Source organism: Onychomys torridus, chromosome X, assembly GCF_903995425.1.
Source record: "Onychomys torridus chromosome X, mOncTor1.1, whole genome shotgun sequence".
In the NCBI taxonomy this organism is placed as follows: Eukaryota; Metazoa; Chordata; class Mammalia; order Rodentia; family Cricetidae; genus Onychomys; species Onychomys torridus.
This window is the reverse complement of record NC_050466.1, coordinates 38,742,217-38,769,688: the sequence shown is the minus strand read 5'-3', so window position 1 is coordinate 38,769,688 and position 27,472 is coordinate 38,742,217. Positions and strand designations below refer to the sequence as shown.

At 40.2% G+C, this 27,472-nt stretch overlaps 1 protein-coding gene across 5 annotated transcripts in view; it reads left to right on the top strand.

Annotated features, from left to right (window-relative positions):
• The first annotated feature begins 1,318 nt into the window (after positions 1 to 1,318).
• Atp11c (ATPase phospholipid transporting 11C) overlaps positions 1,319 to 27,472 on the top strand; it is a 186,396-nt gene continuing 160,242 nt past the window's right edge. For 3 of the 5 annotated variants that reach the window (XM_036174827.1, XM_036174821.1, XM_036174825.1), the window contains exon 1: positions 2,087 to 2,269. In XM_036174827.1, coding sequence (XP_036030720.1) covers positions 2,243 to 2,269 — 27 coding nt within the window. In that variant the 5' untranslated portion in view covers positions 2,087 to 2,242. Of the gene's footprint in view, positions 1,368 to 1,388; positions 1,460 to 2,086; positions 2,270 to 27,472 lie in introns of those variants that run through there. The other 2 variants (XM_036174822.1, XM_036174823.1) reach the window with 2 other exon arrangements.

Below are 27,472 nucleotides of genomic sequence, written 5' to 3'. Positions count from 1 at the left end.
TGACATATCCTTAAGTGTGGGGAAACAGAGGAGCCATAGCATAGGAAAAGTAGAAATGCTTGATTTTACCTATGGGCAGTTAGGACCATTTAGGAACTAATTTAAATCTTCTGCATTTGTACTTTATTGTGGTTGGGCTTCTCCTTGATCACAGAAACAAGGTCAGACTTCAGAGCTTGTTTCTAAGGATGCTTTGGGGTTTTAACTTTCATTTGTAATGTCCCACCCACATGTGTCCCGGTTCCTGCCTTGACAGAGTAGCTGTGTTCTTTTTCTTAGGTTGCCCTGTACTTTCCAACTGACCTCTCCCTCTCTACCCAGGACTTTGTTCTCTGGGCTCCTCCAAAGCCTTCCCACATTCCAAGGCTGGGTTAATTTCCAGCAGCTCTGTTTTATAGGCTTGACCCAATGAAAATTTCATGGTTTTCAGGAAAGCTTCCCAGATTCTTTTTAAAGGCATTATCCTCTCCTCTGTTTCCTTTGGCATTAGAAACCATTACATTCTAACGTGTAGATTTCATGTGTTTGTTCCTTGTAACTTCCCTGCAGCCATTCAGTTAGGGAGGTCTTTTAATACATCATTGTAGCCAGCATCTAGAAAGAAAACATCCACTAAATGTTGGTTGAAATCAAATAACGTTCAGGGGGTAAAATGGGAAGTACCCTAGCCTCACAATAAAAGCCCTTCAGGACTTCACAATATAGGTCAACGGAGTAGCTGAGTCTATCCATTCTAGGCTGGCAGGAGAACTTGTCTCTTTCTAAAGACCTCCCTCTACCCACTTCTTTAAAGTGTTTATAGAAGAATTCAAAAGTTCTCAGCTCCTAGCCTAGGGCCCCGCCTCAGAGGGCGGAGGAAAAAGGGGTGGGAGCGGGTAGAGCTATCCAGGCTCAAGGGAATTCTTGACCAAGGTTTCATTTTTAAGTTTTAAATTTTTGTGCATTGCAATTTAAAGTTAGCAAGTTGAGGGCGTGCAGGACTTAACGCTGAGTAAATGTCGAGTTCTGGGTAAGGTTTTCAGCATTCAGAACTTTATGTAATTTATCCTTCTCATCACATTTCCTACAGCTAAGAATCTACCCAGTGTTTCTGATTTCCACACGCAGATGATAAGGAGAACCTTGGTTCGGCCCTTAAGTCCCAGCAGCTTCCTTCTCAACACTATGAGCAAACCCTAGCCGGGCATATGGGGGAGCTCCCAGCTCGCTGTAGCGGGCTGAGAGACTTTTGGACTACAACTCCCAGGGTGCACTAGGAACAATGAAAAGGGCGGGTGATCTATGAGAGGGTGGCAGGGAAATCCCGCCCCGCTGCGCAGTAGCAACGACACAAAGCCCGACTTTACAACCTCCCAGAGAAAGTGGAAGTAAGAGGGCTTAGGTGGGGTAGCTGGACGAAAGAAAACCAAAACCAAGGGAAAAAGCAGAAAAACCCAAAATACGAGAAAGGGAAGACGATGTAGGTGGGAACCGAGGGGAGCCTCTCATGTTTGTAGCCTAGTAGGTAGGGGGCGGCTTTTGTAACTACTCCCGCCGCCCGCGCCGCGCCCCGCCCCGCCCGCGCTAAGGTCTCCTCAGTCGCCCGTTAGTTCCGAGTGTTCCTTTAGTGAGCTGCTACTCCTCGTCAGGAGGCAGGGGCGGCCGGCGGCCTCGGGGTGGGCCGCACCGAGGCTCTCCTCAACCAGAAGTGCTAGGCGAAAGCGCGGGGCCGACGAAGGGCTGGGAGTCACCTAGGAGTAGTGTCAGGCGAGGCGGGGGGACGCCCTAGAGAGGCGTCCGCTGAAGCTAGCGGGGTGTCGGGCGGGGGTTTAACAGCAGGACGAGTGTAAGGCGCTGAAGGGGGAGGCTGGAGCGCCCCCCTCCCGCAGGGAGAGCCTAACGCTCGTCCACCATCCCTCCCCCGCGCGCCGGGCTCGCTTCTAGGCGGGCTGCGGCGGGAGCGCCAGGCGGTGCTGGGGCCAGATAAGGGGAGCGACGGGGTCGCCGCCCCCGGGCCGGGCGGGCGGGGGGGGGGGGTTGGGGGCGGGCCACGGGGAAGGCGGGGCCGCGAGCGCGCGGGCGGGCGGGCGGCCGGGGGCGGGGGCGCGCAGAGGCGAGGAGGGCAGGCGGCGGGCTGGCGGCGGGGCAGTCAAGCTAGCTGTCCGCTTTGCGCCGTGGGCCCACGCCGCAGTGTGTTCTGTGGACGGCGCCTTCCCAGACAGCCCAGGGGAGCCCAGCTTGACACTCCGCAGCCTTGGACGCGATGTTCCGCCGGACCTTGAATCGTTTGGTGAGTCCACTTGCCGCGGCTCCGGGCGGACCGGGGTAGCCGGCTCTCTGGCCCCTTCGCTCCTTCCTAGTCGCTGTGTGAGGGACTAGTGGGACGCGCCACCCTCCCCCTCCTTTCCATTTTAACGGAAGCATGCTTCTTCGGGTGGCCTGGGTGGGGAGGCAGGTGGGGCTCTGTGGTGTCCCACCCCTGTCTCCAGGACCTTTTCAGCCTAGGCTTCTCCGGGTTCTAAGGAACTCTGCCTCTAGACGAGGGATTGCCTTGGAGCGGCAGACACGGGGAACTCGGGGTGGGTGGGGGGCTCCCCGGGGATCCCTCAGTTTCCCAATTAGTGGAAGATGGCGTTTGATTATCAGGGAAGAAGCTTTCTTTTGTTTCCTCTGCCACGAGCACATGGAGGTAAACCTAGATCTGTCACTGTGGCCCAAAAGAAGAGCTGGGGGCCAAGAGAGCCCGAGGCTAAAGCAGGACTCAGCCTCGTCCCAGCTTCGGCCCGGCGGGTGGCTGCTGAGCGGAGGCCGGGCAAACTTTGAAGACCGAGCCTCCAAGCTCACCTTGAGGGCAGGATAAAAAGCGAGGGCCGCTGGCAGGGTGGGTTGGGACCAGCAGCGACGGCGGGGAGGCTGCGCCAGCGTTGCAGAGCCTGAATCTGAAGCCTCGCAGAGGACCTTCTGCTCTAACCTGCAGTCGAGCTCCTCTGGCCACCTTTCCCCATCCCGAGCCCCCCCGGAAAAGGGAATTGTATTTCTGTGGGGAGTTAGGAATGGGGAGGAGGAGCGATTTCTGGCTGCTACTGACTTTTTAGATTAACCTGTTTACTCAGAGGGTACGTTAAGAACGGAGCAAAGTAGAGCAGTTTACTTACTCGCTGCTGTTTGTAGCAACTTCCTTAATTTCCAGAGGTGGTGGCGGGAATAGGATTTTATTTCTGCCAGGGATATGAAAGAAAGCGTTCATCCTTAACTTTTCTTTTCCTTTTTATTTAAGGAGAATAATGCTGAGTGTGTCCCCCTTCACTCTTGGCATAGATTAAGAACTTGACAATTTGGTACCTTTTGTGCACTCATTTATAATTAAGTCATTGCTTATATAGTTTTCATAGGTCGGATGAATTTGCCCTTATTTTTTCTACATTTGAAACTTTCACAAATGTCTCCTGCTTAATATGTCCCCTTTTAGGATATCGTCACCATAATAATACTCTGTTAAGGTTTTGCTAAATGTTTATTTCACCCAGAACACGCAAATGAAGGTGGAGGTGATTAGTACCTGTGGCATTGAGCAGCAAAGGTGCATATCAAGGCTTTGGAGAGCCATGGGAAATGGAGTGTGCTGGATGCTTCGCTGAAGCAAGTGACTTAAAATTTGTTCTCACATTTAGCCTGAGACTGTAAAAGAGCACTGTACCTCCTATTCTGTTTCACATAGGTTCTTGTGATTTTGAAGTGTTGTTTTGGGGTGATAAAAAGGGAAAGGTGACAAGAAAGCTAATTGTAATGCGTTAGGAAAAAGGGTATTCTTTTCACATGGCACTCAAATGGTAACAAAACAACTGGTCTCCAAGTCATGTTAAATTCATTAGCACAAAATTAAGATGCTGACATGCTCATCCCCATTTTTTTTTAAGGCTTTGGACATTTGAAATTAAACAAGCAGTGTTGATCCAAAAGCAGTTTTCTTTTGCTGAGAGTGATCTGCATTGTATCTGTAAAAATTAAGCATTGCTGGCCCACAAAGCTAGGGCATGCAGTAGAATTTGCAGCAGTTGTTGAGGTGCCAGCTTGCTGGTACTTTGCATTTCTCTCAAGGTTTCTGCAGAGACTCACTTTTGCTAATGCTAAAGGGAGCTTTGACCTCATTGTTTCAACCAAGATGTCCAGCTGCTCACATTTTACTGCACAACCCTGACTAAGGTAAGTCCTAAGAATTTGTTCCAGTGTTGTTAGCTGGAAGGTTCTTAGGAGTTCTGTCTGAGCCCTAGGCCTAGAGCAAGGAATTAAACGCAAATCATTGTACTGAATATACCTTCAAACATTTTCAAATTCTCACTGCAAAAATGGCTTTAAATTTGGGGGGTGGGGAGGGAAAATTTTAAATTTTAAATCCCTTAGATTAGTAAATCATTCGATACTGTCATCTACATAGACCACATTCTTTATGTAGTATACACATTTAAATCACCAGATCAGTAAATTAAAGATTTATTTGGAACTTATACAGCCTAGTAGATGTAGTCCAAGTTCTTCTGTGTTACTCTTACACTTGTTTTAATGTTTAGAGGTAGGGCTATGAATTCTTTCAAAATCGATTATGCTTTTTTGACAGTCATATGCCTCTGAAATTGACTTTGAATGTTATGTCAATTTAGTTGTGTTGGTCTTTGAACAGTAGAGGACTATGTGTTAAAATAGGCTTTCTTTGTATCTTAAACCTGTGATGGGAGTTAAGACACACTCAGGAATCACATCATCTTCATATAGCTCACTTGTGTTTGTCAAGTCATTTTTAAATGTCATTTCTTTCCCCAGATCTTCTCTTTTTGAGCTAAAAGAAATAGTGATTAATTGTACTTCCACCCCCCCTCCCCCGAGACAGGGTTTCTCTGTGTAACATTCCTGACCTGAAACTTGCTTTGTAGACCAGGCTGGCCTTGAACTCACAGGCATGTGCCGCTGCCGCCCCCCCCCCCCCCCCCCCCCCCCCCGCCGCCACAGCCTGGCTCAATTAATTGTACTTTTAAAAGATATGGCCATGGCATGACATCTTTGCCACTAATAATTGCCCTTTCTGATAAATTACAACTCTTAAAAATTTTTTTGGGACGGTCTCATGTAGTGCTGCAGATGGCCTTAAACTCAGTGACCTTGAATTCCTGATCCTTGCTTCCAACTTTCCAAGTCCTGGGATTGCAGGTGTTTTCTACAACTGCCAGTATCAGTTTCCTTTTGACAGCCTGGGTTTTTGCTTATTTGTTTGTTTGTTGTTTTGAGACAGGATCTTTTATTTATCTCTGGCTATCCTGGAACTCACTGTGTAGAATAAACTAGCCTTGAATTCACAGAGATCCACCAGCCTCTGCCTCTGGAGTGTTGGGATCAAAAGCATGTATCGCAACATCTAGCTTCTTTCTTCTCCATCCACTGCCTTAGACTTCTTAGTGCTGGGATTACAGACTTGCACCATTATGCCCAGGTTTTGACAGTTTGAGGTGGAAGGAGATTAGTGGATTTAGTGGACAGCCTTTTGGGAGTTAGACCTGTGGGGACGTCTTAAGAGCACTACTGGTTCCTAGTCAGCATCTCTGTAAAAACAACAGATATGTAATCATAGATTTGCCTCTTCAATTAATTTGCTTCAAAGACATATTTAATTGGAAGTCCTGATAGTTGAAATGTAAGATGCAAAGGTCATAGACTTTGATGTCATTGTGTCTTTTAATAAAATTTGTAGTGGTTATAGGAATTTTATAGTTTTGTATAAAGTTTTGTAATCAGTAGGCTTAAAAAGTTTATTGACAGTCTGTCACAAATTTCTCTTTTAGTTTATTAAATTATTTCTTGCTAAAAGTTCAAATAAAATGTCTTGATAAAGTAAATTAGGTGATTTTGTTGAGTGGGTGATGTCAATTTAATTTGTTGAAAGGATATTAGACAGTACAGGTCGTTGATAATAAAAGCTTAGTAGTAGTGTGGAAAACTAGAGTAAATAAGTATCACTGATTTTAGAATTACTTAAATCGCATTGGTTCTGTAAAAAAAATGCCTTACCAAAGAGACTGGGGAAAATTAGGCTACATCAAGAAAAATGAAAATTTTAAATAGGGCTAAAAATGCAGAATAAAAATGAAATAGGTAGCTTATTTATTACTTTGAGTTCAGGGTAAGGCTACTTTAATAAAACAAAATGTATAAAGGCAGTTAACGAAATAATTCAAGTAACTGCTTTTTGTTCCAGAAGCAAGAAAGTTTTTGGCTTCCTTGTAAAATTATAAGAGTAATTACAAGTTTTTTTCCTGTTTCATTTCCCTAATAAACTTATACTGATATTGCTGAGTGTCAAATATACTCATTTTATTTTGCTTTGTTTTGAAATGTCTGCATGATGTATTACAATATTTTTGCACTCATGTAAATATTAACATAGACCTATACATTTTTGACATCTACCAGATAGTTCTGACAGTTAAACTTACTTCTACCTAAAAGCAACCCTTTTTACCATATTGCATTCATTATAATTACCTATTAATTTGTATGCTTTCTACACTCGCCTTTCTCAAGTGTGAAAGAAGCCGTAATCTCTAGGATATATATTGTATGTAATAAATTAAATTTTCCTAGATAGTTGGAGGACAAACCACAATAGAGAAAGGGTGTTCTAAACTGTCAGCAATTGGGGGTGGCTTTTAACACTATACTTGGTACTTAGTAGATGTTTAATGAATAACTGTTGAGAAAATAGCTTTTCAGTGTTTCACATAGATAATAATCTTTACTTAGGAGCAGTGATTTATAGTGAGCCCTGTTCTTGTTCAGAGTGAAATGATGTTAAGAATGAGGAGTTTTAGTTCATGGGCATGAGGGTAAGTAAACCACACACCAATTAGTTGTTTTCTAGGAATTACAATATATACATCAAATGCTGAAGCTATACTGACTATAATATATTCTTTTGTAGGTGATTTAGTCAATTTATGGTATAGGGGGCATTGTTTCATTCAACAAACACTAAGCAGCTACTACTTATTGGGCCTTATGGTAGGTCCTGGGGAATATATCAGACAAGATGCCTATACTGAGATGCTTTATTATATTCATAACTATAGCTAAAGAAGGCAAGATGACTACAATTGTATAATTTGTGGTATCCCACAAAATGTGATCTTTATGAATTAGTTAATGTCATATACTTACTATTTATTTGTGTTAGTACCAAAAATAAATTGTATAACATTATTTTCTAGTGGCTTTGATGCCAGATAAAAATTTGATTATAACTGGTGCCTTTCATATGCTTGGTAAATTGTTCTTTTGAAAATAGTTGTTAGGCTGACCTTTTTGCAAAATGAGAAACCTATTTAGGAATGATCTACTGCAATTTGGGGGGGAAAAGATAAACCAGTAAGTCTCATTTCTCCCTTTCACTCCCCTCTCCTCTCTTTGAAAGAGTCTTGCTGGGTAACCTTGATTAACCTATTCACTTTGTACTTCTAGGCTAGTCTCAAACTTCTGAAATCTTTCTTCCCAGGCCTCCCGAGTGCTGAGATTACAGGCGTGTGTTATCATGTCTGGCTTGAAATATATCTTTACACAGGTAGAAACAGATTTTTCTCCCCAAGTATTTCTTTATTGATTAAACAATCCAAAACTAAGAGTGTCTCCTCAATGCCTTCAGTAAGGGTTTCTTTGTTGATTTTGTTTGTATTGTTGCTAATATTGCAACCTTCATTTTAAAATTTATTTTTATTTTTCAGTGTATGAATGTTTTGTCTGTATGGATATTGAGCCCGGGTCCTCTGGAAAAGCAGGCAGAGTGGTCTTTTTTTTTTTTGAGGGGGGAGGGTTAGAAACTTACTTTAATTTTTATGGTGGTAAAACAATCTTATGTGTAAATCTCCTAACTGCTATCCCAGAGCATCCATATAGCTGCTTGCAGCAAAGATACCTATTAGGCACATTTCCAGATGAGGTAGTGCTCTTAACGCTTAGCCTCTGGTTTTTTTCTTTTCTTTTTTCTTTCTTTCTTTCTTTCTTTCTTTCTTTCTTTCTTTCTTTCTTTTCTTTTCTTTTCTTTTCTTCCTTCCTTCCTTCCTTCCTTCCTTCCTTCCTTCCTTCCTTCCTTCCTTTTTTTCTTTTCTTTTTTTTTGAGATAAGATCTCACCATGTAGTCCTGAGGGGCCTGGAACTTACTATGTAGAACAGGCTGGCTTCTAAATCATAGAGATCCACCTGCTTCCTGAGTGCTAACATTAAAGGTATATGCAAGACCAACTATTTCCATTATTTTTAATTTTATGAGTATGAGTGTTTTGTGTGCATATATGTCTGTGTGCCTAGTGCCTGTGGAAGCCAGAAGGGGTGTTAGAACCACCCTGTGGGGCAGTGTGACCAGTGGCCCCTGGAAGAAAACCTTTGTCTTCATGATGTTCAAAGAATTAGCTTGTTTTACAAATTCAAATGCTGGATTTTTTTTTGTTTGTGTGTGTGTGTGTGTGTGTGTGTGTGTGTGTGTGTGTGTGTGTGTGTGTGTGTTTAGTGGAAGGAGTGAAAGCTGATTGCTTATCAACTGTGTTTGATCAGTTCTTTCAAAGAGGGCACGCATACAGGATGGAAAATAAAAATTCTTTTTTTTTTCTTCCTGATGTTGTTGAGTTTCCTGTATATCTGTAATGCTTTAAAAAGATAACTTCTGAGATGTCAGAAATCCCTGAGATGGGATGCTTTCTCTGGTTGGATAGAAGAAGGTTCTGACTTTCCAGGAGAATTAGATGTGCTTCACAAGTTATTTCTATTCACTCAAAGTTTATTTTCTGACCTGGTGTAAGTGAAGATCAGTAATGATCATCAAACAAATATATTAGTACAGCTGCAGCATATGTTAATACTACTGCAGATTAATGATGAATGAGTGTTCAGCACTGCAGATATGGACACAGGATGCCCTATCCGCATTGGCAGGCAGCCCCTCAATTACTGCAGTGTTTGGATGGATTGCCAGTTTGGTTGACTTCTTGGTTATAAAAGATACAGTTTTTAGATAGTGTTGGATTAACAATATCTGGTTTAGGAAGTTGATTTGTATTTGTAATGTACAGATATTGTGCCAAAAATATTTAACATAATGTGAGAGGGTTGAAGAAGTTTACCTGGTTCAAGGAGATATTATTTGCTTTTTAGGCTCCTCTAGTCCACATTATCTTGAAGTGTTAATGTAACAGTACTTGCCTAGTCCAGTCCTCTTCACCAATATATTCTTGGAAAAATCAAAACTGTTTTTGACAATGATTTTACACTAAACATAGGTAAACCAAAGATGCTCAGTAAGTACTTGTAATTGTTTTGAACTGAATTAACAAACACAAACTGAGTAATTATCAGTTGAAAAAGCAGACACTAAGAAGCCTCTTTGTTTTAGACTAAAAAAAACATATAGCAGAGGAAAATAATAAATAATATCCTTTTCACTCAATAGTGTGTTATGCTATTATTTTGAATGAGCAAAAAATAATAATTATGTGTCCCACTAAGTGGCCAGAAAAAGTTTGCCCTTTACTGAGACTATTTTTCTCTGTTCATCAGAAAGAGAACCTGTAAACTATTCCCTTTTCTTGGCATTTCATAAAACTGTAATTAATATACAGTTTTCAGCTTTTAAAATTATAAGTACATTTGTATGCTTTTTGTTAAGTACAGTTGATAACACATTTTCTAATGCCACTAACACATCAGATCTACTTTGAAAACCAAAGATGCAGTGTTAACTCTAGAAGAGCTTTGTATTACTTTTTAAAAATTTTTTTTGAGATAGGGTTGTCTCTATAGCTCAGAGTGACCTGGACTCATTATTTAGCCCACACTGACCTCGAATGCTGAATCCTCCTGCTTTTGCTTCCCAAGTGATGGGCTTGTAGCTATGTGCCACCAAGCCCATTTGATTTATGTCATTTTACTCACTGTGATAAGTGTAGTTTATCTGCATTCAGAATAACTCTTACTTAGTATTTAGTACTAAGAATATAAGGTAGTGCAAAGGCAGAACAATCTAGGCATGGTGGTACATGCCTACAAACCCAGTGATGGGAAGATAATGAGCTCAAAGCCCAACTTCAGCTGTACATTGAGTTCTAGGATAGCCTGAGCAAGAGGAGACCCTGTCTCACATATCCAAATATAAGAGCATAGGGCAGAGGAATTGCAGATCATGAAGGATTTGCAGTTGTGTTGTGAAATAAATCTCAACCCTGTTTGAAGGCTGCTATGAAATATTGATATTGAAAGAAAATTACTTCCAAGGACAGTAAGCTAATCAGCATTGGAGTCAAGTCTGTATCTGATACTAATAGAAATCATACCTTGTCAGTGCTACCACAACCATGCTTCCCAATAATGAGTTTTCATATTGTTGACAGTATTCCCTCTTTGTCACTTGCAGCAGAAGAGCAACCTACCGGTAGTAAATTGGTACACCCAGTGGGGGAGCCAGGAAGTATTGATGTTTCTGCCAGTTTAGCGTCAACACTTGCTGGTTTCCTCTCTGGAGTATCACTAAGTTCGTGGATTTCTATTTGGACTTTCATAACTACCCAGATCTCTCCTTGTTCCATATATTTGTTCATGTTCCCAACATTCATTTGCATCTTTCTCATATCTCATTCTATATATACTTTAGTTTATAGGCAGTAAATATAAAGATCCTATTAGGCAATATAATTCCATATAGCAAGCACACTGATGAGTATTTTTACTGTAATACCATATATATATATATATAATATATATAATATATATATATAAAATACCATATATATAGAGAGAAATTATTATTTATTATCAGGCTAATAAATTTAAGACAATACTTATAAATATTATTTTATTTCAGTTTTGAGTTGAATAATCAGGGAAATCTTCAGAAATATATTTCTGGTTAGTCTCAAGTTTCAGACTATTTACTGTTGTAAAGGAAAAGTAACAATTCTGCAGCAATCTAGTAGATCACTAGGGAGCAGAAACCAGTAGGGAACTGTCACAAATAAATAACAGCTGGGTGGGGAAGATTATGTAAGCTATACCTATTGTGAGAGCAGTGGGGATGACCTTTAAGCTTCACAATTAATCTACTTTGTGGCAATGTGGATTAAGTTGTCTGTACGCAATTTACTTAAGTTCCTTTTCCTCTTCCTTTTATTTTAAAGAAAACATAGGCTAGGAAGATGGCTCAGTGTGTAAAAGCACTTGATTAATGACCTTAATTCAGATTCCCAGAACCCACATAAAAGCTAGATGCAGTAGTTCAAGTGTCTGTAATCTCAGTTGCAACCCTGCTGGGAGATTGGAGGCAGAGACGGGAGAGTCTACAGAAGCCCACTTACCAAAGTAGAAGGAGCCCCCTGTATCCAGCAAGGTGTGGTAGTTTGAAAAGAAAATGGCCCCCAAAGGGAGTGGCCACTATTAGGAGGTATGGCCTTGTTAGAGTAGGTGTAGACTTGATGGAGGGCTGCAAAAGTGTGTCACTGTGGAGGCGGTGTTGGAGGTCTCCTATATGCTCAAGATACTTCCCAGTGTGAAAGTCTACTTCCTGTTGCCTTCTGATCAAGTTGTATCCAGCACCATATTTGCCTGCATGCTGCCATGCTCCCTTACCATGATGATAATGGACTGAACCTCTGAAACTGTAAGCAAGCCCCAATTAAATGTTTTTCTTTATAAGAGTTGTGTGATCATGTTGTCTCTTCACAGCAATAGAAACCCTAACTAAGACAGAAGTTGGTACCAGGGACTGGGGTATTGCTGTGAAAGGCCTGATCATGCTTTTGTTTGGAGGAATTTGGACTTTGAGAGTTTGGGTTATGAAAGCAGTGGATTGTTTTCAGTGCTGCTTAATGGGCTATACTAGTAGGAGCATGGAAGACAGTGGTGCTAAGAATGATTTGAACTGTCCAGAAGCTGGCTCAAGAGGTTTCAGAGGAGATGAACTTTAGTATGTAGAGACCAGTCTTGGGATATTTTGGTGTAGAATGTGCCTGCTTTTGCCCTTGTCTGAAAAATTTGCTTGAGGCTAAAGTGATGTTTTGTATTAATTCCCTTGGCAAAGGAAATTTCAAAACAGCATAGTATAGACTTTGTCATGTGGTTATTAGTGTTCACTCGGATGAAGATTTATAATGAAAGAGGGCAAGCTGAACAAATAAAATACATAATGTACAGATTGAGGGAAAGGACACCAGGAAGTAGAATAGAGCTAAATCTGTTCAAGGAGACAGATTAGGGAATGGTGACCTCAGAGCAAGATCCACTTGGCTAAGTTTCCAACTTGTGAAAAGGAACTAAAGAAAAGCTTAGAGCCAGGTGTGATTGTGCAAGCCTTTAATCCCAGCACTGGGAAGTCAGAGGCTTGCAGATCTCAGAGTTTGAGGCCAGCCTCGTCTATAGAGCAAATTTCAGAACAGGCAAGCTTAGGTAGTGAAAAACAGAAAGCTGCTGAAGATGTAATTGAACAAGGGGGCCATTTTCTACCCCTAGCAAGCAGCAGAACTTGGCAGCTTCGGTCATATGGTTCAGGCTTTAAAGTTAAGGATAGAAGAAATGGGTTATGGAATTTGCCTCCTCTCCTAAAGAAAGCTGCTGAGGCCAGGCATATGTTAGGGTGTCCCTGAATGGTGGCCTAGTAGAGCTGTGAATTTGAAGCCTGGATTGCATTGGAGACTCCAAGATGTTGGAGATGCCAGAGCTATGTGATACCTGCCAAAGAGAGCTGCTAACAGGGAGTGGATCCAGCCCAAGAAAAATAAGTGTGTTTCAGTCAACAGAGCTGAAAGGAATTGGAGATCTGAAGAACATTTTGACATCAGACATGGAGATGCAGAGTTTGGAGTTTGCTAGCTGGTTTTCTGTCTTGCTTTGGTCCAGTATTTCCTTACTATCCTCCCTTCCCTACATATTGGGATGGTACTGTGTATCTTGTGTCATGTATGTTGGAAGTATGTAATCTGTTTTTTGATTGTGGTTTTATAGGGGATTACAGTTAAGAGATTGCATGAATCTCAGCAAAGACTTTAACTTTGTACTTTTAAACATTCTTGAGACTGAGACTGTGGTAGGCTATGGGGACTTTTGAAGTTGAACTAAATGCATTGTTGCATTATGATATGGCTACAAGCCTTTGGGGACAGGGAGTATAATATGGTGGTTTGAAAGAAAATGGCCCCCAGAGGGAGTGTCACTATTTGGAGTTATTGGAGTAGGTGTGGTCTTGTTGGAGGAAGTATGTCATTGTGGAGGTGGGCTTTGAGCTCTCACATACTCTCAAGATACTTCCCAGTGTGACAGTTGCCTTCTGATCAAGTTAAATCCAGTACATGTCTACCTGCATGCTGCCATGCTCCCTGCTGTGATGATAATGGATTGAAGGATTGAACCTCTGAAACTGTAACTGAGCCACTCCAATTAGATGTTTTCCTTTATAAGAGTTGCATGGTCTTGGTATGTCTTCACAGCAATAGAAACCCTAAGATACAAGGTGAAGGCTTACATTTGTCCACATGCCCAGACGCGTGCACATACACATACACACACACACACACACACACGCACACGCACACGCACACGCACACATACATACATATGGAGGGGAGGGAATCTAGCCTCTCAAGTAACTGGGACTGTAGGTATATGCTACTATACCTAGCTTAGGCTTCTTTTCTGAAAATGTTATATGAGTCATAAGCTTTTATTTGAATACTTCCATCTTATTAAGGGCTACAGAGGGTTATAAGATAAAAGCTCTGTTCTTGAGACAGATGATATACATATAAGATCAATGTTCATGTGAAGCCAATATATCATTAGTATCTGATTGATTAATTGATTGACTGATTGATTGAGTCACGTCTCTATGTAGCCCAGGCTGGTCTCAAACTCCTGATTCCCCTGCCTCCACCTTCTCAGTGTTGGATCACAGACATGGCATCATCATGCCTGCCCTTTGCCCTCTTGAATAGCATATGAAATAGACATTTGGAAAGAGGCCCTGGCTTTTGTTTTAGATGAATACTAATCCCATTTCTCATAGTTATACCCAATTACCTAGTTAACCTCCCCAAAATCTCATCATACTATCAAAATGAGGGCTAGGACTTCAGAATATAAATTTGGGAGGGAAGGGACACCAGCATCTAGTCTATAACATAGCAGGAAGAGTACAGCCTTGCCTTTTGGTGCTTTGTTTTCTTTTTCTTTTTTTTTTTCAGTTTTGTTTTCTATGATAAAATTTAGAGTTTATAAAAGGTGATAATAAGACTGGTTATCAGGCAGCTTTAGGTCTCTACAATAGCTGTACAACTTTATCCATAAACTCGTTTCTGAAATCATGACTCCAGTGATTTGGGACAGTAAAATGGGTACTGAAATGAAATTAACATTTGAGGTAATAAACTACTATTTCATACAGACGTATGTGATTGGGTACTTGAGTTGTGTGGTTTAAATAATGGATAGATACCTTCAGAAACTTAACCCTCCTACTGATTTATAATCTTGAGTACTTGTGGTCATTTATTTAAAAATTTTTAAAGATTTATTTTTATTTTATGTGCATGGATGTTTTGCCTATGTGTGTGTGTATGTCTAGTGCCCTTGGAGGGCAAAAGAGGGTGTTGGATTACATGAGGTACAGATGGTTATGGGCCACCATGTGGGTGCTGGAAATTAAACCCAGGTCCTCTGAAAGAGAAACAGGCTGTCTTGAATTCTGAATCATCTCTTTAGCCCTGGTGGTCATTTATTTAAAAGACCGGGAGTCAGACCTTTGTTTAAAAGCTTTTTTTTTTTTTGGGGGGGGGTTCAAGACAGGGTTTTGAGCCAGGCTGTGGTGGTACACTCCTTTAATCCCAGCACTCGGGATGCAGAGCCAACATTCAGATGTTGCAAGAATCTTAAAAGTTCTTATTAATAAGATCAAACCCAGAGCCAGGTACTGGGGTCAACGCTGGAAGATCAGAGAAGCAGAACAAGTCGCAGCTTCCTCACCTCGTCAGTTCCTCAGCTGATCCTGTTTCCTCAGATTGGAAGTCTCCGAGTCCTCATCCAGAATGAATCTCAGCTGAACTGCTGCTCTAAAGCCTAGAAGCTTAGCCAGCTCTAACTTCCTGGTCCTCAGGTCTTATATACCTTTCTGCTTTCTGCCATCACTTCCTGGGATTAAAGGCTCACTTCCTGGGATTAAAGGCATGAGTCACCCATGCCTGACTGTTTCCCATGTGGCTTTGAACTCACAGAGATCCAGATGAATCTTTGCCTCCCAAGTGATAGGATTAAATACCTTTTATTTGTACTGCATATGCTACTGATAGTTGCTGTTTACATCATTCTGGATTTAAACATTTGATTCCTTCCTCCATGAAACTAGACACATACACATTGTAGAAAATGCTGGCTTGCTGGGCAGTGGTGGCACACACCTTTAATCTCAGCACTTAGGAGGCAGAGCCAGGTGGATCTCTGTGAGTTTGAGGCCAGCCTGGTCTACAGAGCGAGATTCAGGGCATGCACCAAAACTACACAGAGAAACCCTGTCTCAAAAAACCAAAAAAATTAAAAAATAAATATAAATAAATAAATGAAGGAAGGAAGGAAGGAAGGAAGGAAGGAAGGAAGGAAGGAACGAAGAAAGAAAGAAAAGAAAGGAAGAACAGGGTTTCTCTGTGTAGCTCTGGCTGTTCTGAACTCACTCTGTAGACCAGGCTGGCCTTGAACTCACAGAGATCTGCCTGCCTCAGTCTCCTGAGTGCTGGTGGCATGTGCCACCACTGCCTGCTTAAGAGCACATTTTTTTAAAAGATTTATTTATTTATTACATATACAGTGTTCTGTTTGCATGTGTTCCTGTAGGGCAGAAGAGGGAGCCAGATCTCATTACAGATGGTTGTGAGACACCATTTAGGTGCTGGGAATTGAACTCAGGACCTCTGGAAGAACAGCCAGTGTTCTTAACTTCTGAGCCATCTCTCCAGCCCCAAGAGCACATTCTTTAACACTTCCATTTGAGGTCTGTTAGATAACATGGCTATGGAATAGGTATTCAAGACTGTACCATTCTAAGAGTAGAGCATGAATTGTGATTTTTTTTTTATGAACAGTGTATCACTACACCCAGCTGGTGTCGCTTTCTGAAAACTACCATTCTAGTTCAATTCATAGTTGCCTTTTCATATTTGTTGGTCCTTTAGTTTGCTATGATTTAATAAATGGCACTATTTCTGATCTAGTGATACTAGCAATAAATGGAGTAGCCATCTTTTATATTCCATTTTTTCCCTGTATATATGTGTCTACATGTGTATATAGGGTATACATATGTGTGCAAGTGCATATTTATGTGAAGGACAGGGGTGAACATTGGGTATCACTCCTTAGGAGCCATCCACTTGTTTTTTTTGAACCAGGATCTCTCACTGAGACCTGAGGTTCACCAAGTACACTAGGCTAGCAGGCTGGGTGGCTGGCTTGTAGCTGGAGTTTTCTCCAGTCCCACTTGGGCCCGCAGCTGCTCAGACCCAAGTAAACACATGGAGACATATTACTTATAAACTGTATGGCTGTGGCAGGCTTCTTGCTATCTAGTTCTTATATCTTAAATTAAGCCATTTCTATAAATCTATACCTTGCCATGTGGCTCGTGGCTTACCGGTATTTTTACATCTTACTTCTCATGGTGGCTGGCAGCGACTCCTCACTCAGCCTTCCACTTCCCACAGTTCTCCTCTCTGCTTATCCCATCTATACTGTATTTCCTGCCTGGCTACTGGCCAATCAGCATTTTATCAATCAATCAGAGCACCATTCAGAGCATACAGAAAGACATCCTCAGCACTGGCTAGTGAGCTCCAGAGATCTAACTGTCTCCACTTCCCTAGCACTCTCATATAAGAATGTGCTACTACATTTAGCTTTTCACTTGGGTACTAGGAATCAAAGTGAAGTTATAGTGCACGCCTTTAATCACAGCACTTTGGAGGCAGAGGCAGGTGGATCTCTGTGAGTTCGAGGCCAGCCTGGTCTACAGAGCAAGATCCAGGAAAGGCGCAAAGCTACACAGAGAAACTCTGTCTTGAAAAACAAAAACAAAAACAAAAACAAAAAACAAAACAAAAAAATTGAGAAAGAGACATGTCATATAAAAATCCAGCATTTTAGAGTATATTTCCACCATTTTAAAACTGAACCCTGTGGTTATCAGTTGTTACTCCCAATTCTCTTCCCACACCTACCACTGATAGTCCCCAATCTACCTTTCTCTACCAGATTTACCAGATCTAGACATTTCACATACTTGAAATGATATAACTGAGTTTTGTGTCCATACTTGTAATCCTAGCATTCAAGAGGCTAAGGCAGGAGGTTAGCAAGTTTGAACAAGCCCAGCTTCTATAGTGAGACCCCAATATATATTTGTTATAACTGTTTTCTTTAGCATTTTTTCAGTGTTTCATTATTTACTATATTATATATCAGTACTTTATTCTTTTAAGGCTGAATAATATTCCATCACATGGATATACCACATTTTATGTATCTGTTTCTCAGCTTATGGATGTGTAACTTTTGCTTTTTTCTGTTATAAATAATGCTGCTTTGTATTTGTATTTATATCACCATGTTTTCAGTTCTCATGAGTATATATGAATGGGATTTCTAGGCCATGCTATAATTTTGTATTTTAATGGTTTTTAGAAGCTGCCAAGTTGCCTCTCATAGTTCTTTTCAAATAAGTTGGGTTTTTTTGAGACCAGGTGTCACTAGCTGACTTGGAACTCTGTAGAAAGCTAAACTCAGAGCTGTAGTGATCTCCTTTTCCTCTGCTCCTAAAATGCTGAGATTAAAGGTGTGTACAAGCACATTTGTCTTATGTTTATCTTATTTTATGTTTTGAGACAGTGCCTCATGTAGCTCAGACTTGCATTGAACTCCTGATCTTGTTGCTTCTACCTCCCAAGTGCTCATGCCACCACACCCAGCTTAAATGTTTATTTTTAATAGCAGTTAAAAACACACAGCATAAAGTTTGCCAACATAACCCCTAAGTATAGCATTGACTAGTGCAATAGATCTGTAAAGTAAAACTTATTAGCTACAATAAGTGGTTAGAGAGAGGTAGTTCTTGGACTGGGTAGCTGAGTAGCAGCTGTTAGGAAACATTAAGTATTATAAATAGATAGATAGCAGGAAGTAAATGGATGGTGGATATATAAGTATGTACTTGGGAACCAATAATGGATTGGATTCCATGGTTATTATAGTCTAATTCATCCAAAAGGATGACAGCTATAAGCAAAGGACTCACTTCATGAAATAGATTCTAAAGTACATTCTGTTTAAAAAGTTATTGTGGCTGGAGCAATGGCTCAACAGTTAAGAGCACCCAGAACCCACACGGCAGCTCACAGTTGTCTGAACTTTAGCTCCAGGGGAATCTGACACCCTCACACAGGCACAAACATGCAGGCAGAACACCAATGCACATAAAAGTAAATAACTTATTATTAATTAATTATTATTTTATTTTATTATTATTTTTTTTTTTTTTTGGTTTTTCAAGACAGGGTTTCTCTGTGTAGTTTTGGTGCCTGTTCTGGATCTTGCTCTGTAGTCTAGGTTGGCCTCGAACTCCCAGAGATCTGCCTGGCTCTGCCTCCCAAGTGCTGGGATTAATAACTTATTTTTTTAAAAAGTCATTTTCACTTGTGAAATAAGTTAGACTTTTGACCTTGTTAAAAAAAATAACGAGAAGAGCTATAAAGGAGTGTAATTAAATATTCTTGGATAAATTTAGATGTATTACTCTCAAAGATACTAATGAAGCAGTGTAATCAAAATAAAATCAAATGTAATCAAATTGGAAGGTATAATTGATTTTTAGAATTCATGTTTAGAATTAATAATTTGAGGTAATTATAAAATTTTCATTGCATTAACAAGTGTCTGTTTACTTTCTAATATATAGCTTGCATTATGCAAGTTTTCAGGTAAGGGACAGAATTTTTTTTTTTTTTTTTTTTTTTTGTTTTTCAAGACAGGGGTTTCTCTTTGTAACAGCCTTAGCTGTCCTGGAACTTGCTTTGTAGATCAGGCTGGCTTGGAACTCAGAGATCCACCTGCCTCTGTCTCCTGAATGTTGGGATTAAAGGCGTGCACCACCAGTGACTTTTTTTTAATGGTACACAAACTACCAGTATAAAATCACTTAAATTGCCAGGCGGTGGTGGTCCATGCCTTTAATCCCAGCACTCAGGAGGCAGAGCCAGGCGGATCTCTGTGAGTTCGAGGCCAGCCTGGACTACAGAGTGAGTTCCAGGAAAAGGCGCAAAGCTACAAAGAGAAACCCTGTCTCGAAAAAAAAAAATCACTTAAATTGTTTAACTTTTATTTTTAATTTATGCATATGGGTGATTTGCCTGCGTGTATGCCTGTGTACCACGTGTGTACAATTCCCACAGAAGCCAGGAGAGGATGTTGGATCCTCTGGGACTGGTGTTACTGAACCCAGGTCTTCTTAAAGTGCTCTTAATCACAGAGCCATTTCTTCAGCCCCAGATATTATCTTTAAATTTAAGTTAAATTTTAAATTTTTTAAAACTGTAATATTTGATACATACAGAATAGATAAAAACACAGTGCATAATAAACATTTAAATGTCAATTGCCTAACTTGAGAAATTACAATGTTATTTACCTATAATGTTACTGTCAGATCTCATCTACTTCCCTACTATTGTGCACTTTTCAGCTTTTGTTTTGTTTTTGGAGACAAGGTTTCTCTGTAGCCCTGGCTTTCCTGGAACTCACGCTGTAGACTAGGCTGGCCTCAAGTTTAGAGATCCGCCTGCCTCTGTCCCCCCTGTTCTGGGATTAAAGGTGTGTGCCACCACTCCTGGTGAACCTTTCAGCTTTTATAATTAATTCATTATTTATAAACAACTACTTGTTTTAAGTCAGATGTGGTGATGCTCACTCAATTCCAGCACTCAATGATATAGTAGGGTTTTGAATATTAGCCTGGGCAAAATGATAAATTTGAGGTCATTGGGTTACATACTGAGATACCATCTAAAAAATGCTTAAACACATTTATGTGCAAGCCTGCATAATACATTATTTCTTTTTTCTTATTTAGAGCATTATCAAAATGCCTAATAACGTGTAAACTCAGTATTATATTTTTTACAAGATTTATTTTATTTATGTGTGTGTGCAATTGTGTCTATGTGTCTGATAGGGTATGTGCATGTGTGGTGGTGTCCACGGAGGTCAGAAGGTGAGCATTGGGACATTTTGGAGCTGGTATTACAGGTGTATTTGAGCTGCTCAATGTGGGTAGGTGTTGGAATCTGAACTCTGGTCCTCATGATTGAGTAACAGATTCTCTTAGCTCTTGCACTATATCTTAAGACCCTATAAAGTTCTGTGGGTTTTTGTTTGCTTGTTTAAAATATACGTGTAGTTTACTCATGCTGAGTAATAATCCACTTTAGGAAGTGAACTAGTTAACTTGACTTACTGCTGCAAGAAAATACCTGATATGAGCAACTTAAGAAGGATTGATTTTGGCTTCCAGTTCCAGGCATGGATACAGGAGCATGAAGAGGCTGACCACGTATCCACAGTTAGGAAGCACAAAGCTTGTCTTCAGTATACTTTCTCTTTTGATACTGTCTGGGACCCCAGTCTGTAAAATGGGTCAACCTGTAGTTGGGATGGCTTTTCCTACCCCAACCTAATCTAGAAAAATCTTTCATAGACATACTCAAAGATTTGTTTCCATAGTGATTCTAAACCCTATTAATTAGATAGTCAAAATTCGCCATCATAGGAATTTACCTGAATATGTCCCTCCTTCATTTTGATTGTTGTTTTTAATATCTATTCATTATTAGTTTGTGTGGGGGGGGTACATGATATGTCTACACCATAGGTTAGTTCTGGGTTATCTTCTTCAACTGCTTTCCATATTATTTTCAAGACAGGGTTTCAAATCAACTTGGAACTAGTTGATTTGACTAGACTAGCTGGCCAGCAAGCCTCAAGGATTCTTTTGTCTGCTTTTTAAGTACTGGGATTGCAGGTACACACCATGGCTTTTACATTGTGTTAGGGATGAAACTCTGATCCTCATGCTTATGTGCCAGGTACTCTACCAACTGAGTTAACAACTCTCCAGACTCCTGGCTATTCTTATTTTAGTGGACCAGTTTCTCCAGGGTTTTTATTGTTCTTATGAACAGTATGCTTTTAGGTGTGTATATTTATATCTGTAGGATATATGCTTGTATACATACACACTCAAGCTTACATGAAGGAAATTTCATACATGCTAGTAACAATAGGTCTTAAACTTCATAAATTGTTCAATAGCTACATTAATATGTTATCATAGTAGTTTGGGTTTCCATTATTATACATTTGAGGGGTGGTTTGAGACAGGATCTGTCTACATACATAGCCCTGGCTGTCCTAGATGGAACTCACTATGTAGACCAAGTTGGCCCCAAACTCATAAAGGTCTACCTGCCTCTGCCTCCTGAGAGCTGGAATTAATTTTACTTCCCCTTGCCTGGCATGGTGGCACACATCTTTAATGCCAGCACTGAGAAGCAGAGGCAGGCAGATGACTTGAAATTCAATGGTAGCCTGGTCTACATAATGAGTTTTAGGACAGCCAGAGCTACATGGTGAGACCTTGTCTCAAAAAAAAAGAAAGAAAGAAAGAAAGAAAGAAAGAAAGAAATTTTACTTCCTTCTGATCTTAACTCATGTTTCTTTGATTACTGTTGAAGTCAATCATCTGCTTATGTTTGTGGGCCGTGTGTGTTTTCAATACGTAATAATGCTTCAGTGTTTCTTCACTTTTTAAAAAATGTGTTTTTGTGTGTGCATGTGATAGAGTTTTGTGTGCATCATATCTGTACTGGTACCCACAGCTTAAAAAGGGGGTGCCAGATTCCCTGGAACTATAGTTATAGGGTTTGTGAGCTGGTTGGGGGTTTTAGGAATGAAATCTAGATCCTAAGCAAGAACAGTAAGCACCCTTAAGCACCTAAGCCACATCTCCATGCTCTTTTTTTTTTTTTATTTCAGACATGGTCTCATACATATAATCCATGCTGATCTTGAACTTGCTATATAGCCAAGGTTGGCCTTAGACTCCTGATCCTCCTGTCTTCTACCTCCTGATTGTTTAGGATTAAAGGCATGTACCACCACATGTGGCTCATTTTGATTGTTTCCTTTGACATTTTTTTTCTGACATTGATTTATGAGACATTGTATTCCTGTTTTTGTTTGTTTGTTTTTCAAGACAGGGTTTCTCTGTGTAGCCTTGGCTATACTGGAACTTACTCTTTAGACCAGGTTGGGCTTGAACTCATAATCCTGAGTGCTGGGATTAAAGGCACTACTACCTGGCCCTTTTTGTTTTTATGTATTACCAATATCTTATTTAAATTTGTGGCTTTTTGTGTTTTCCTCTCTCCCTTTCTTCCTCTCTTTCTCCTTCCTCTTTTCCTTTTGCTCATGCTGAAACAAGCACACTCCACTATTGAGCCACACATATCATTCTTACAGTCTTTCCATAAACAAATTTACTAGTTACTTTTCTTGTTGCTCTGGTAGAATACCTGACAAAAGCATCTTAAGGAGAACTTTGCTTTGACAAGGAAAGTGTTGGTGTTGTCTATTTTCAGGGTGGGTCTTCCCTGCTTAGTTAAACAGTTCTGAAAACCCCCTCATAAGCACATTTATCATTGTAGATTTGTGCTGATTCTAAATCCAGTCAAGTTGACAATGAAGAACTATCATGGCAAGTTTCTGTTTGCTTTTACTTTGTTTATTTATTTTGTGAGTGAATATGGGTAAAGGATTGCCACAGCACAGGTGTGGAGGTCAGAGGACAACTTCTGGGAGTCAGTTATTTCACCATGTGAGTTCTGAGGATCAGACCCAGTTTGACCCAGTTTCTGAGGTTTGATGGCAAGCACTTCTTCTGAGTCATCTTGCAATCACCACCACCTGCCAATCTTTTTTATAAAATTTTCATTCTTTTTTGCCTCTGTTTTTTTGGGGGGTAGAGGGCTAAAGTATCTTGCTTATGTTACTCAGGCTTATATCAAACCATGGATGATCCTCCTGCCTCAGACTCTCTAGCACTGATGGCAATTATGTACTACTGTGAGTTTAGTGTGTGTGTGTGTGTGTGTATGTGAGAGAGAGAGAGAGAGAGAGACAGACAGACAGACAGACAGACAGACCAACTCTGCAATGTGCAGAGACAGAGGTGATCTCATTTCTTCTACCCATAGAATGCTGGGATTATAGATGTGTTATCACCACATTTGTCTTTATGTTTTTAAATGATATATCATTCATGTAGCTCAGGCTAGCCTTGAACTCCTGATCTTGTGCTGTGCATCTGATCTCGCTGAACCTGAAGCTAGCTGGTTGCCAGCAGGCCCTAGCAATCCTCCTGTCTCCTTCCCCAACCATGATTCGGTTACAAGTGTGCATGGTCACACTTAGCTTTTTTGTGTAGATGCTGGGGATTTCAGCTTAGTTCTTCTTGCTTGCTGACCAAGGAAGTGCTCTCACCCACTGAGCCATCTCCCCAGCCTGAGTTTCCAATTTTAATGTAAAATTTTGGGGGTTTCTTTTCTTATTAAAAGAAAAACATTTATTTATTTCCTGCTTTTTTTGAGAACTGGTTGGTAATGAAGAAATTTATAGTTTTGATCTCTTTTCTAACCCTGGAGGAAGATCTGAAACAACTATAATGGACAGGAACAATAGACATACTCATGTCAACCTTTTAGGTTGTATTGTATCTTAACGTAAATCTCATTTTTGTGAGTCCATGTAGTAGATACATGCTGAGTAGTTTATATCCATTAAGTCTCTTGTCCCAGTATCAATTTATTTAAACTTTTTTTCTCTGAAAAGAGCAAATTGTAGCAAATTATCTCTTGTTTATTCTCATGGCTAAGATTTGCAGTGATGTTGAGCCAGTTTACCACCACTGTCAAAACATTCATGAGGGTTCCAACTTCCGGGTCTGGGGAAGGAGAAAAGATTGCTTCACATAAATAAACAACTGTCCACAAGTTTCAGAAACTTTTTTGATGTTGTCAATGAGTCTTTGGATGTTTTGCTTTTGTTTTATAGCTCATTCCTATGTTTTTATATAGGGCTATCTCTCACAGTCCTTAGCAGGATGTCAATTTTCCCCTTGGTATTGTATTGCTAGAAGGTTCCTTTGACCCCAGAGAGGCTGCAGCTGAAGATGAGACCTTTGGGGGTGGGATGGGAATCTAGAGTGGCTGGTTTTTTTTTTTTTTTTTTGAAACGTCTTTGTGTAGTTAGAATTTTCCTACCTGGCCCAGAATCAGGACAAAGCTCTCTCACCCGAGAGGCCCATAGACACTCAGACCCAACCAAGTAAACACACAGAAACTTATATTGCTTACAAACTGTATGGCCGTGGCAGGCTTCTTGTTATCTAGTTCTTCTATCTTAAATTAATCCATTTCTATTAGTCTATACTTTGCCACTTGGTTCGTGGCTTACCTGTACCTTACATCTTCCTTGTCATGGCAGCGGCTGGCAGCCCAGGTTTGCCTCAAACTTGCACTCCTTTTGGCTTAGTCTCCTACATGCTAGGATTGCAGGTGTGTGCCATCTCACCTGCATACAATTTGGATTTTTGTGAACTCAACTTCTTGATGTAATGAATGCGATTTGTTGATGTAGTTATAATAAAAAAAAAAGTTTTATGTTTAAGCAGCTCACACATATTCGTGGAGTTCCCTACCATAGGCCATATATTGTCTTCTGCTTGCTAGAAATGCATTGGTGAGCAAATCAGACAGAAGTCTGCCCTCATTTAACTTACATTCTAATGTAAGAGGAGATATCAGTTTTAAAAGGATACGATGATGTAGCAAAGAATTCTAAATTAGTGGCCTGAAAAAGTGTTCATTTCTCTGTTATGTAAGAGCATATTAAGGGCAAGTTGTCAGCCTCTTAAACCATGAAGCCATCTTAGGTTCTAGACTAAGTAGGCTCTTTCTGCTTTCTTTAACATTTGGTTTTCAGGTTCTAGACAACAGAAATTTTAATGTGTATGATATGAAAGTGATATGTAATGTCATGTGAAATTATTAGTAATGAATGAATGACAAAGGGAAACTAAAACAGAATGAAGATAAAAATACCTGCCTGGAGTTAATCATAGAGTGGCAAAAGAAGACCTCTTGAGAAAGTATCATTTGAGCTGTTGTGGTAGCACCTTCCTTTAATCCTAGCCATTGGTAGGCAAGGCAGGAAAAACTCCATGAGTTTTATTAAGCCAGCTTGGGTTTTGTAGTGAGTTTCTGGCCAGCCTGAGCCATAGTGAGACCCTATCTTAAGAAAAGTGTCATTTGACAAAATTGAGTCTATTGAGCAAGCAATTGTTGAGGTTTGTTAGACCACAAAGCAGGATTAGTTTTAACAGTCTAGAATTTTAGATCTCATCTGAAAGTGTTTAGTTAGTACAAAGGCATGACTGTGCCACAGGTTCACTCATAGCAAGCAGTACAAAAAGGCTTTAAATAATGAATGATATATTAGTGAGTTATAATGTGAGGATCGAAGCTGAGGTATTTATATAAGATTTTGGACTGAGTTTCTTTTTTTCCCCTTGGTGCTTTAATAGATGATAAGATTATCCCCCTGAAAGATAATAACTAAGATCTTGGCCTAGCATATGATTCAGACTATTGGAGTGTAGGTTTTCTTGTAAGTATAGAAATTATTTATGATCAAAATCTGCACAGAATTCTAGTTGATGTTAATCTGTCGTTGCCAGTGCACTTTTAAGGATTTGGTGACACAAACCAGTGGAAATATTTCCATCCTTGCCTTTAATTCTTCAACCTCTTTTTGCTTAATAGTCCTTCCAATTACAGAAGGCAATATTTTTAGTATTTGTTAAGATTTATTTTTATTTTTAATTATGCGTGTATATGTATGTGTATTGTCTGTGGGAATGTCCACATGTGAGTGTGCAGGTGCTTCAAGTGTCCAGAAGAGGGCATCTGATCCCCACTGAGCACAAGTCCTCTGCAAGAACACTTAGCCTCTGAGCCATCTCTCCCCCCAGTCCCTACTAATTTTTTAAATTATATTTGCATGTGCCTTTAAATCTAAATGTAATAAACAAGCACTTTGTTCCTTCTGTACTCAAAACATTTATTTAATGAAACATTGTTGCATGAATCTTAAAAGGTCTTGTTAATAAAAACAAACCCAGTGCCAGGTATTGGGTTAAAGCTGGAAGATCAGAGAAGCAGAACAGGCCACAGCTTCCTCACCTCACCAGTTCTGCCAATTTCTCAGCTGATCCTGTTTCCTCAGACTGGAAGCCTCTGAGTCTTCATCCAAATGGATCTCAGCTGAACTGCTGCTAAAAGCCTAAAAGCTTAACCAGGCTCTAGTTCTTGGTCCTCACTCCTTATATACCTTTCTGCTTTCTGCCATCACATCCTGGGATTAAAGGCATGAGTCACCATGCCTGGCTGTTTCCAGTGTGGCCTTGAACTCACAGAAATCCAGATGGATCTCTGCCTTTGGAATGCTAAGATTAAAGGTGTGTGTTCCACAATTTTCTGGTCTCTATATCTAGTGGCTGTTCTGTTCTCTGACCCCAGATAAGTTTATTAGGATGCACAATATATTGGGGAATATTAACACAAGACATAATTTTCTTCCTGTTCTTTTTTTAAAATCATTTTTATACTTTTTTATATTCATGTTTTTTAATTATCTATCAATCATCTATTTACTTATTTATTGTTTTTTTGTTGAGACAAGGACTTGCTTGTAGTCCTGGCTGTCCTGGAACTATGTAGACCAGAATGAGCTCAGCACACATGGATCATCTGTGTCTGCCTCTCCAGTGCTAGGATTATAGGAGTGCACCACCACACTTGGCTCAATATTTTTATTTTAAGACAGGGTTTTGCTCTGTTACCTAGACTGGCCTTAAATTGCTATGTGACCAAGGAAGACTTTCAACATGGGATCTTTCTATGTCAGTTTTCTGAGTAGTGAGGATTTCAGGAGTTTCCTATCTACCATATTTGTTTTAAGACCAGAGGAGGATGAGCTACAAGTTCCTGCTTGAGTTTTTGCTTTGATTTTCATCAGTGATGGGTTATGACCTGTAAGCTGAAATAAATCCTTTTGTTCCTTTAAAAAAAAAAAGCAAAACGGATCAATGGATTCATACTAGAGCATAAGATATAAAATTGTTCAAAAACGGGGTTGGAGAGATGGCACAGCAGTTAAAATCACTTGCTGCTCTTGCAGACGACTACAGTTGGATTCTCAGCAACCACATCAGGTGACTTACAACCACTTGTAAGCTCCAAGGGCTCTGACACCCTCATCTGACCTCTATAAG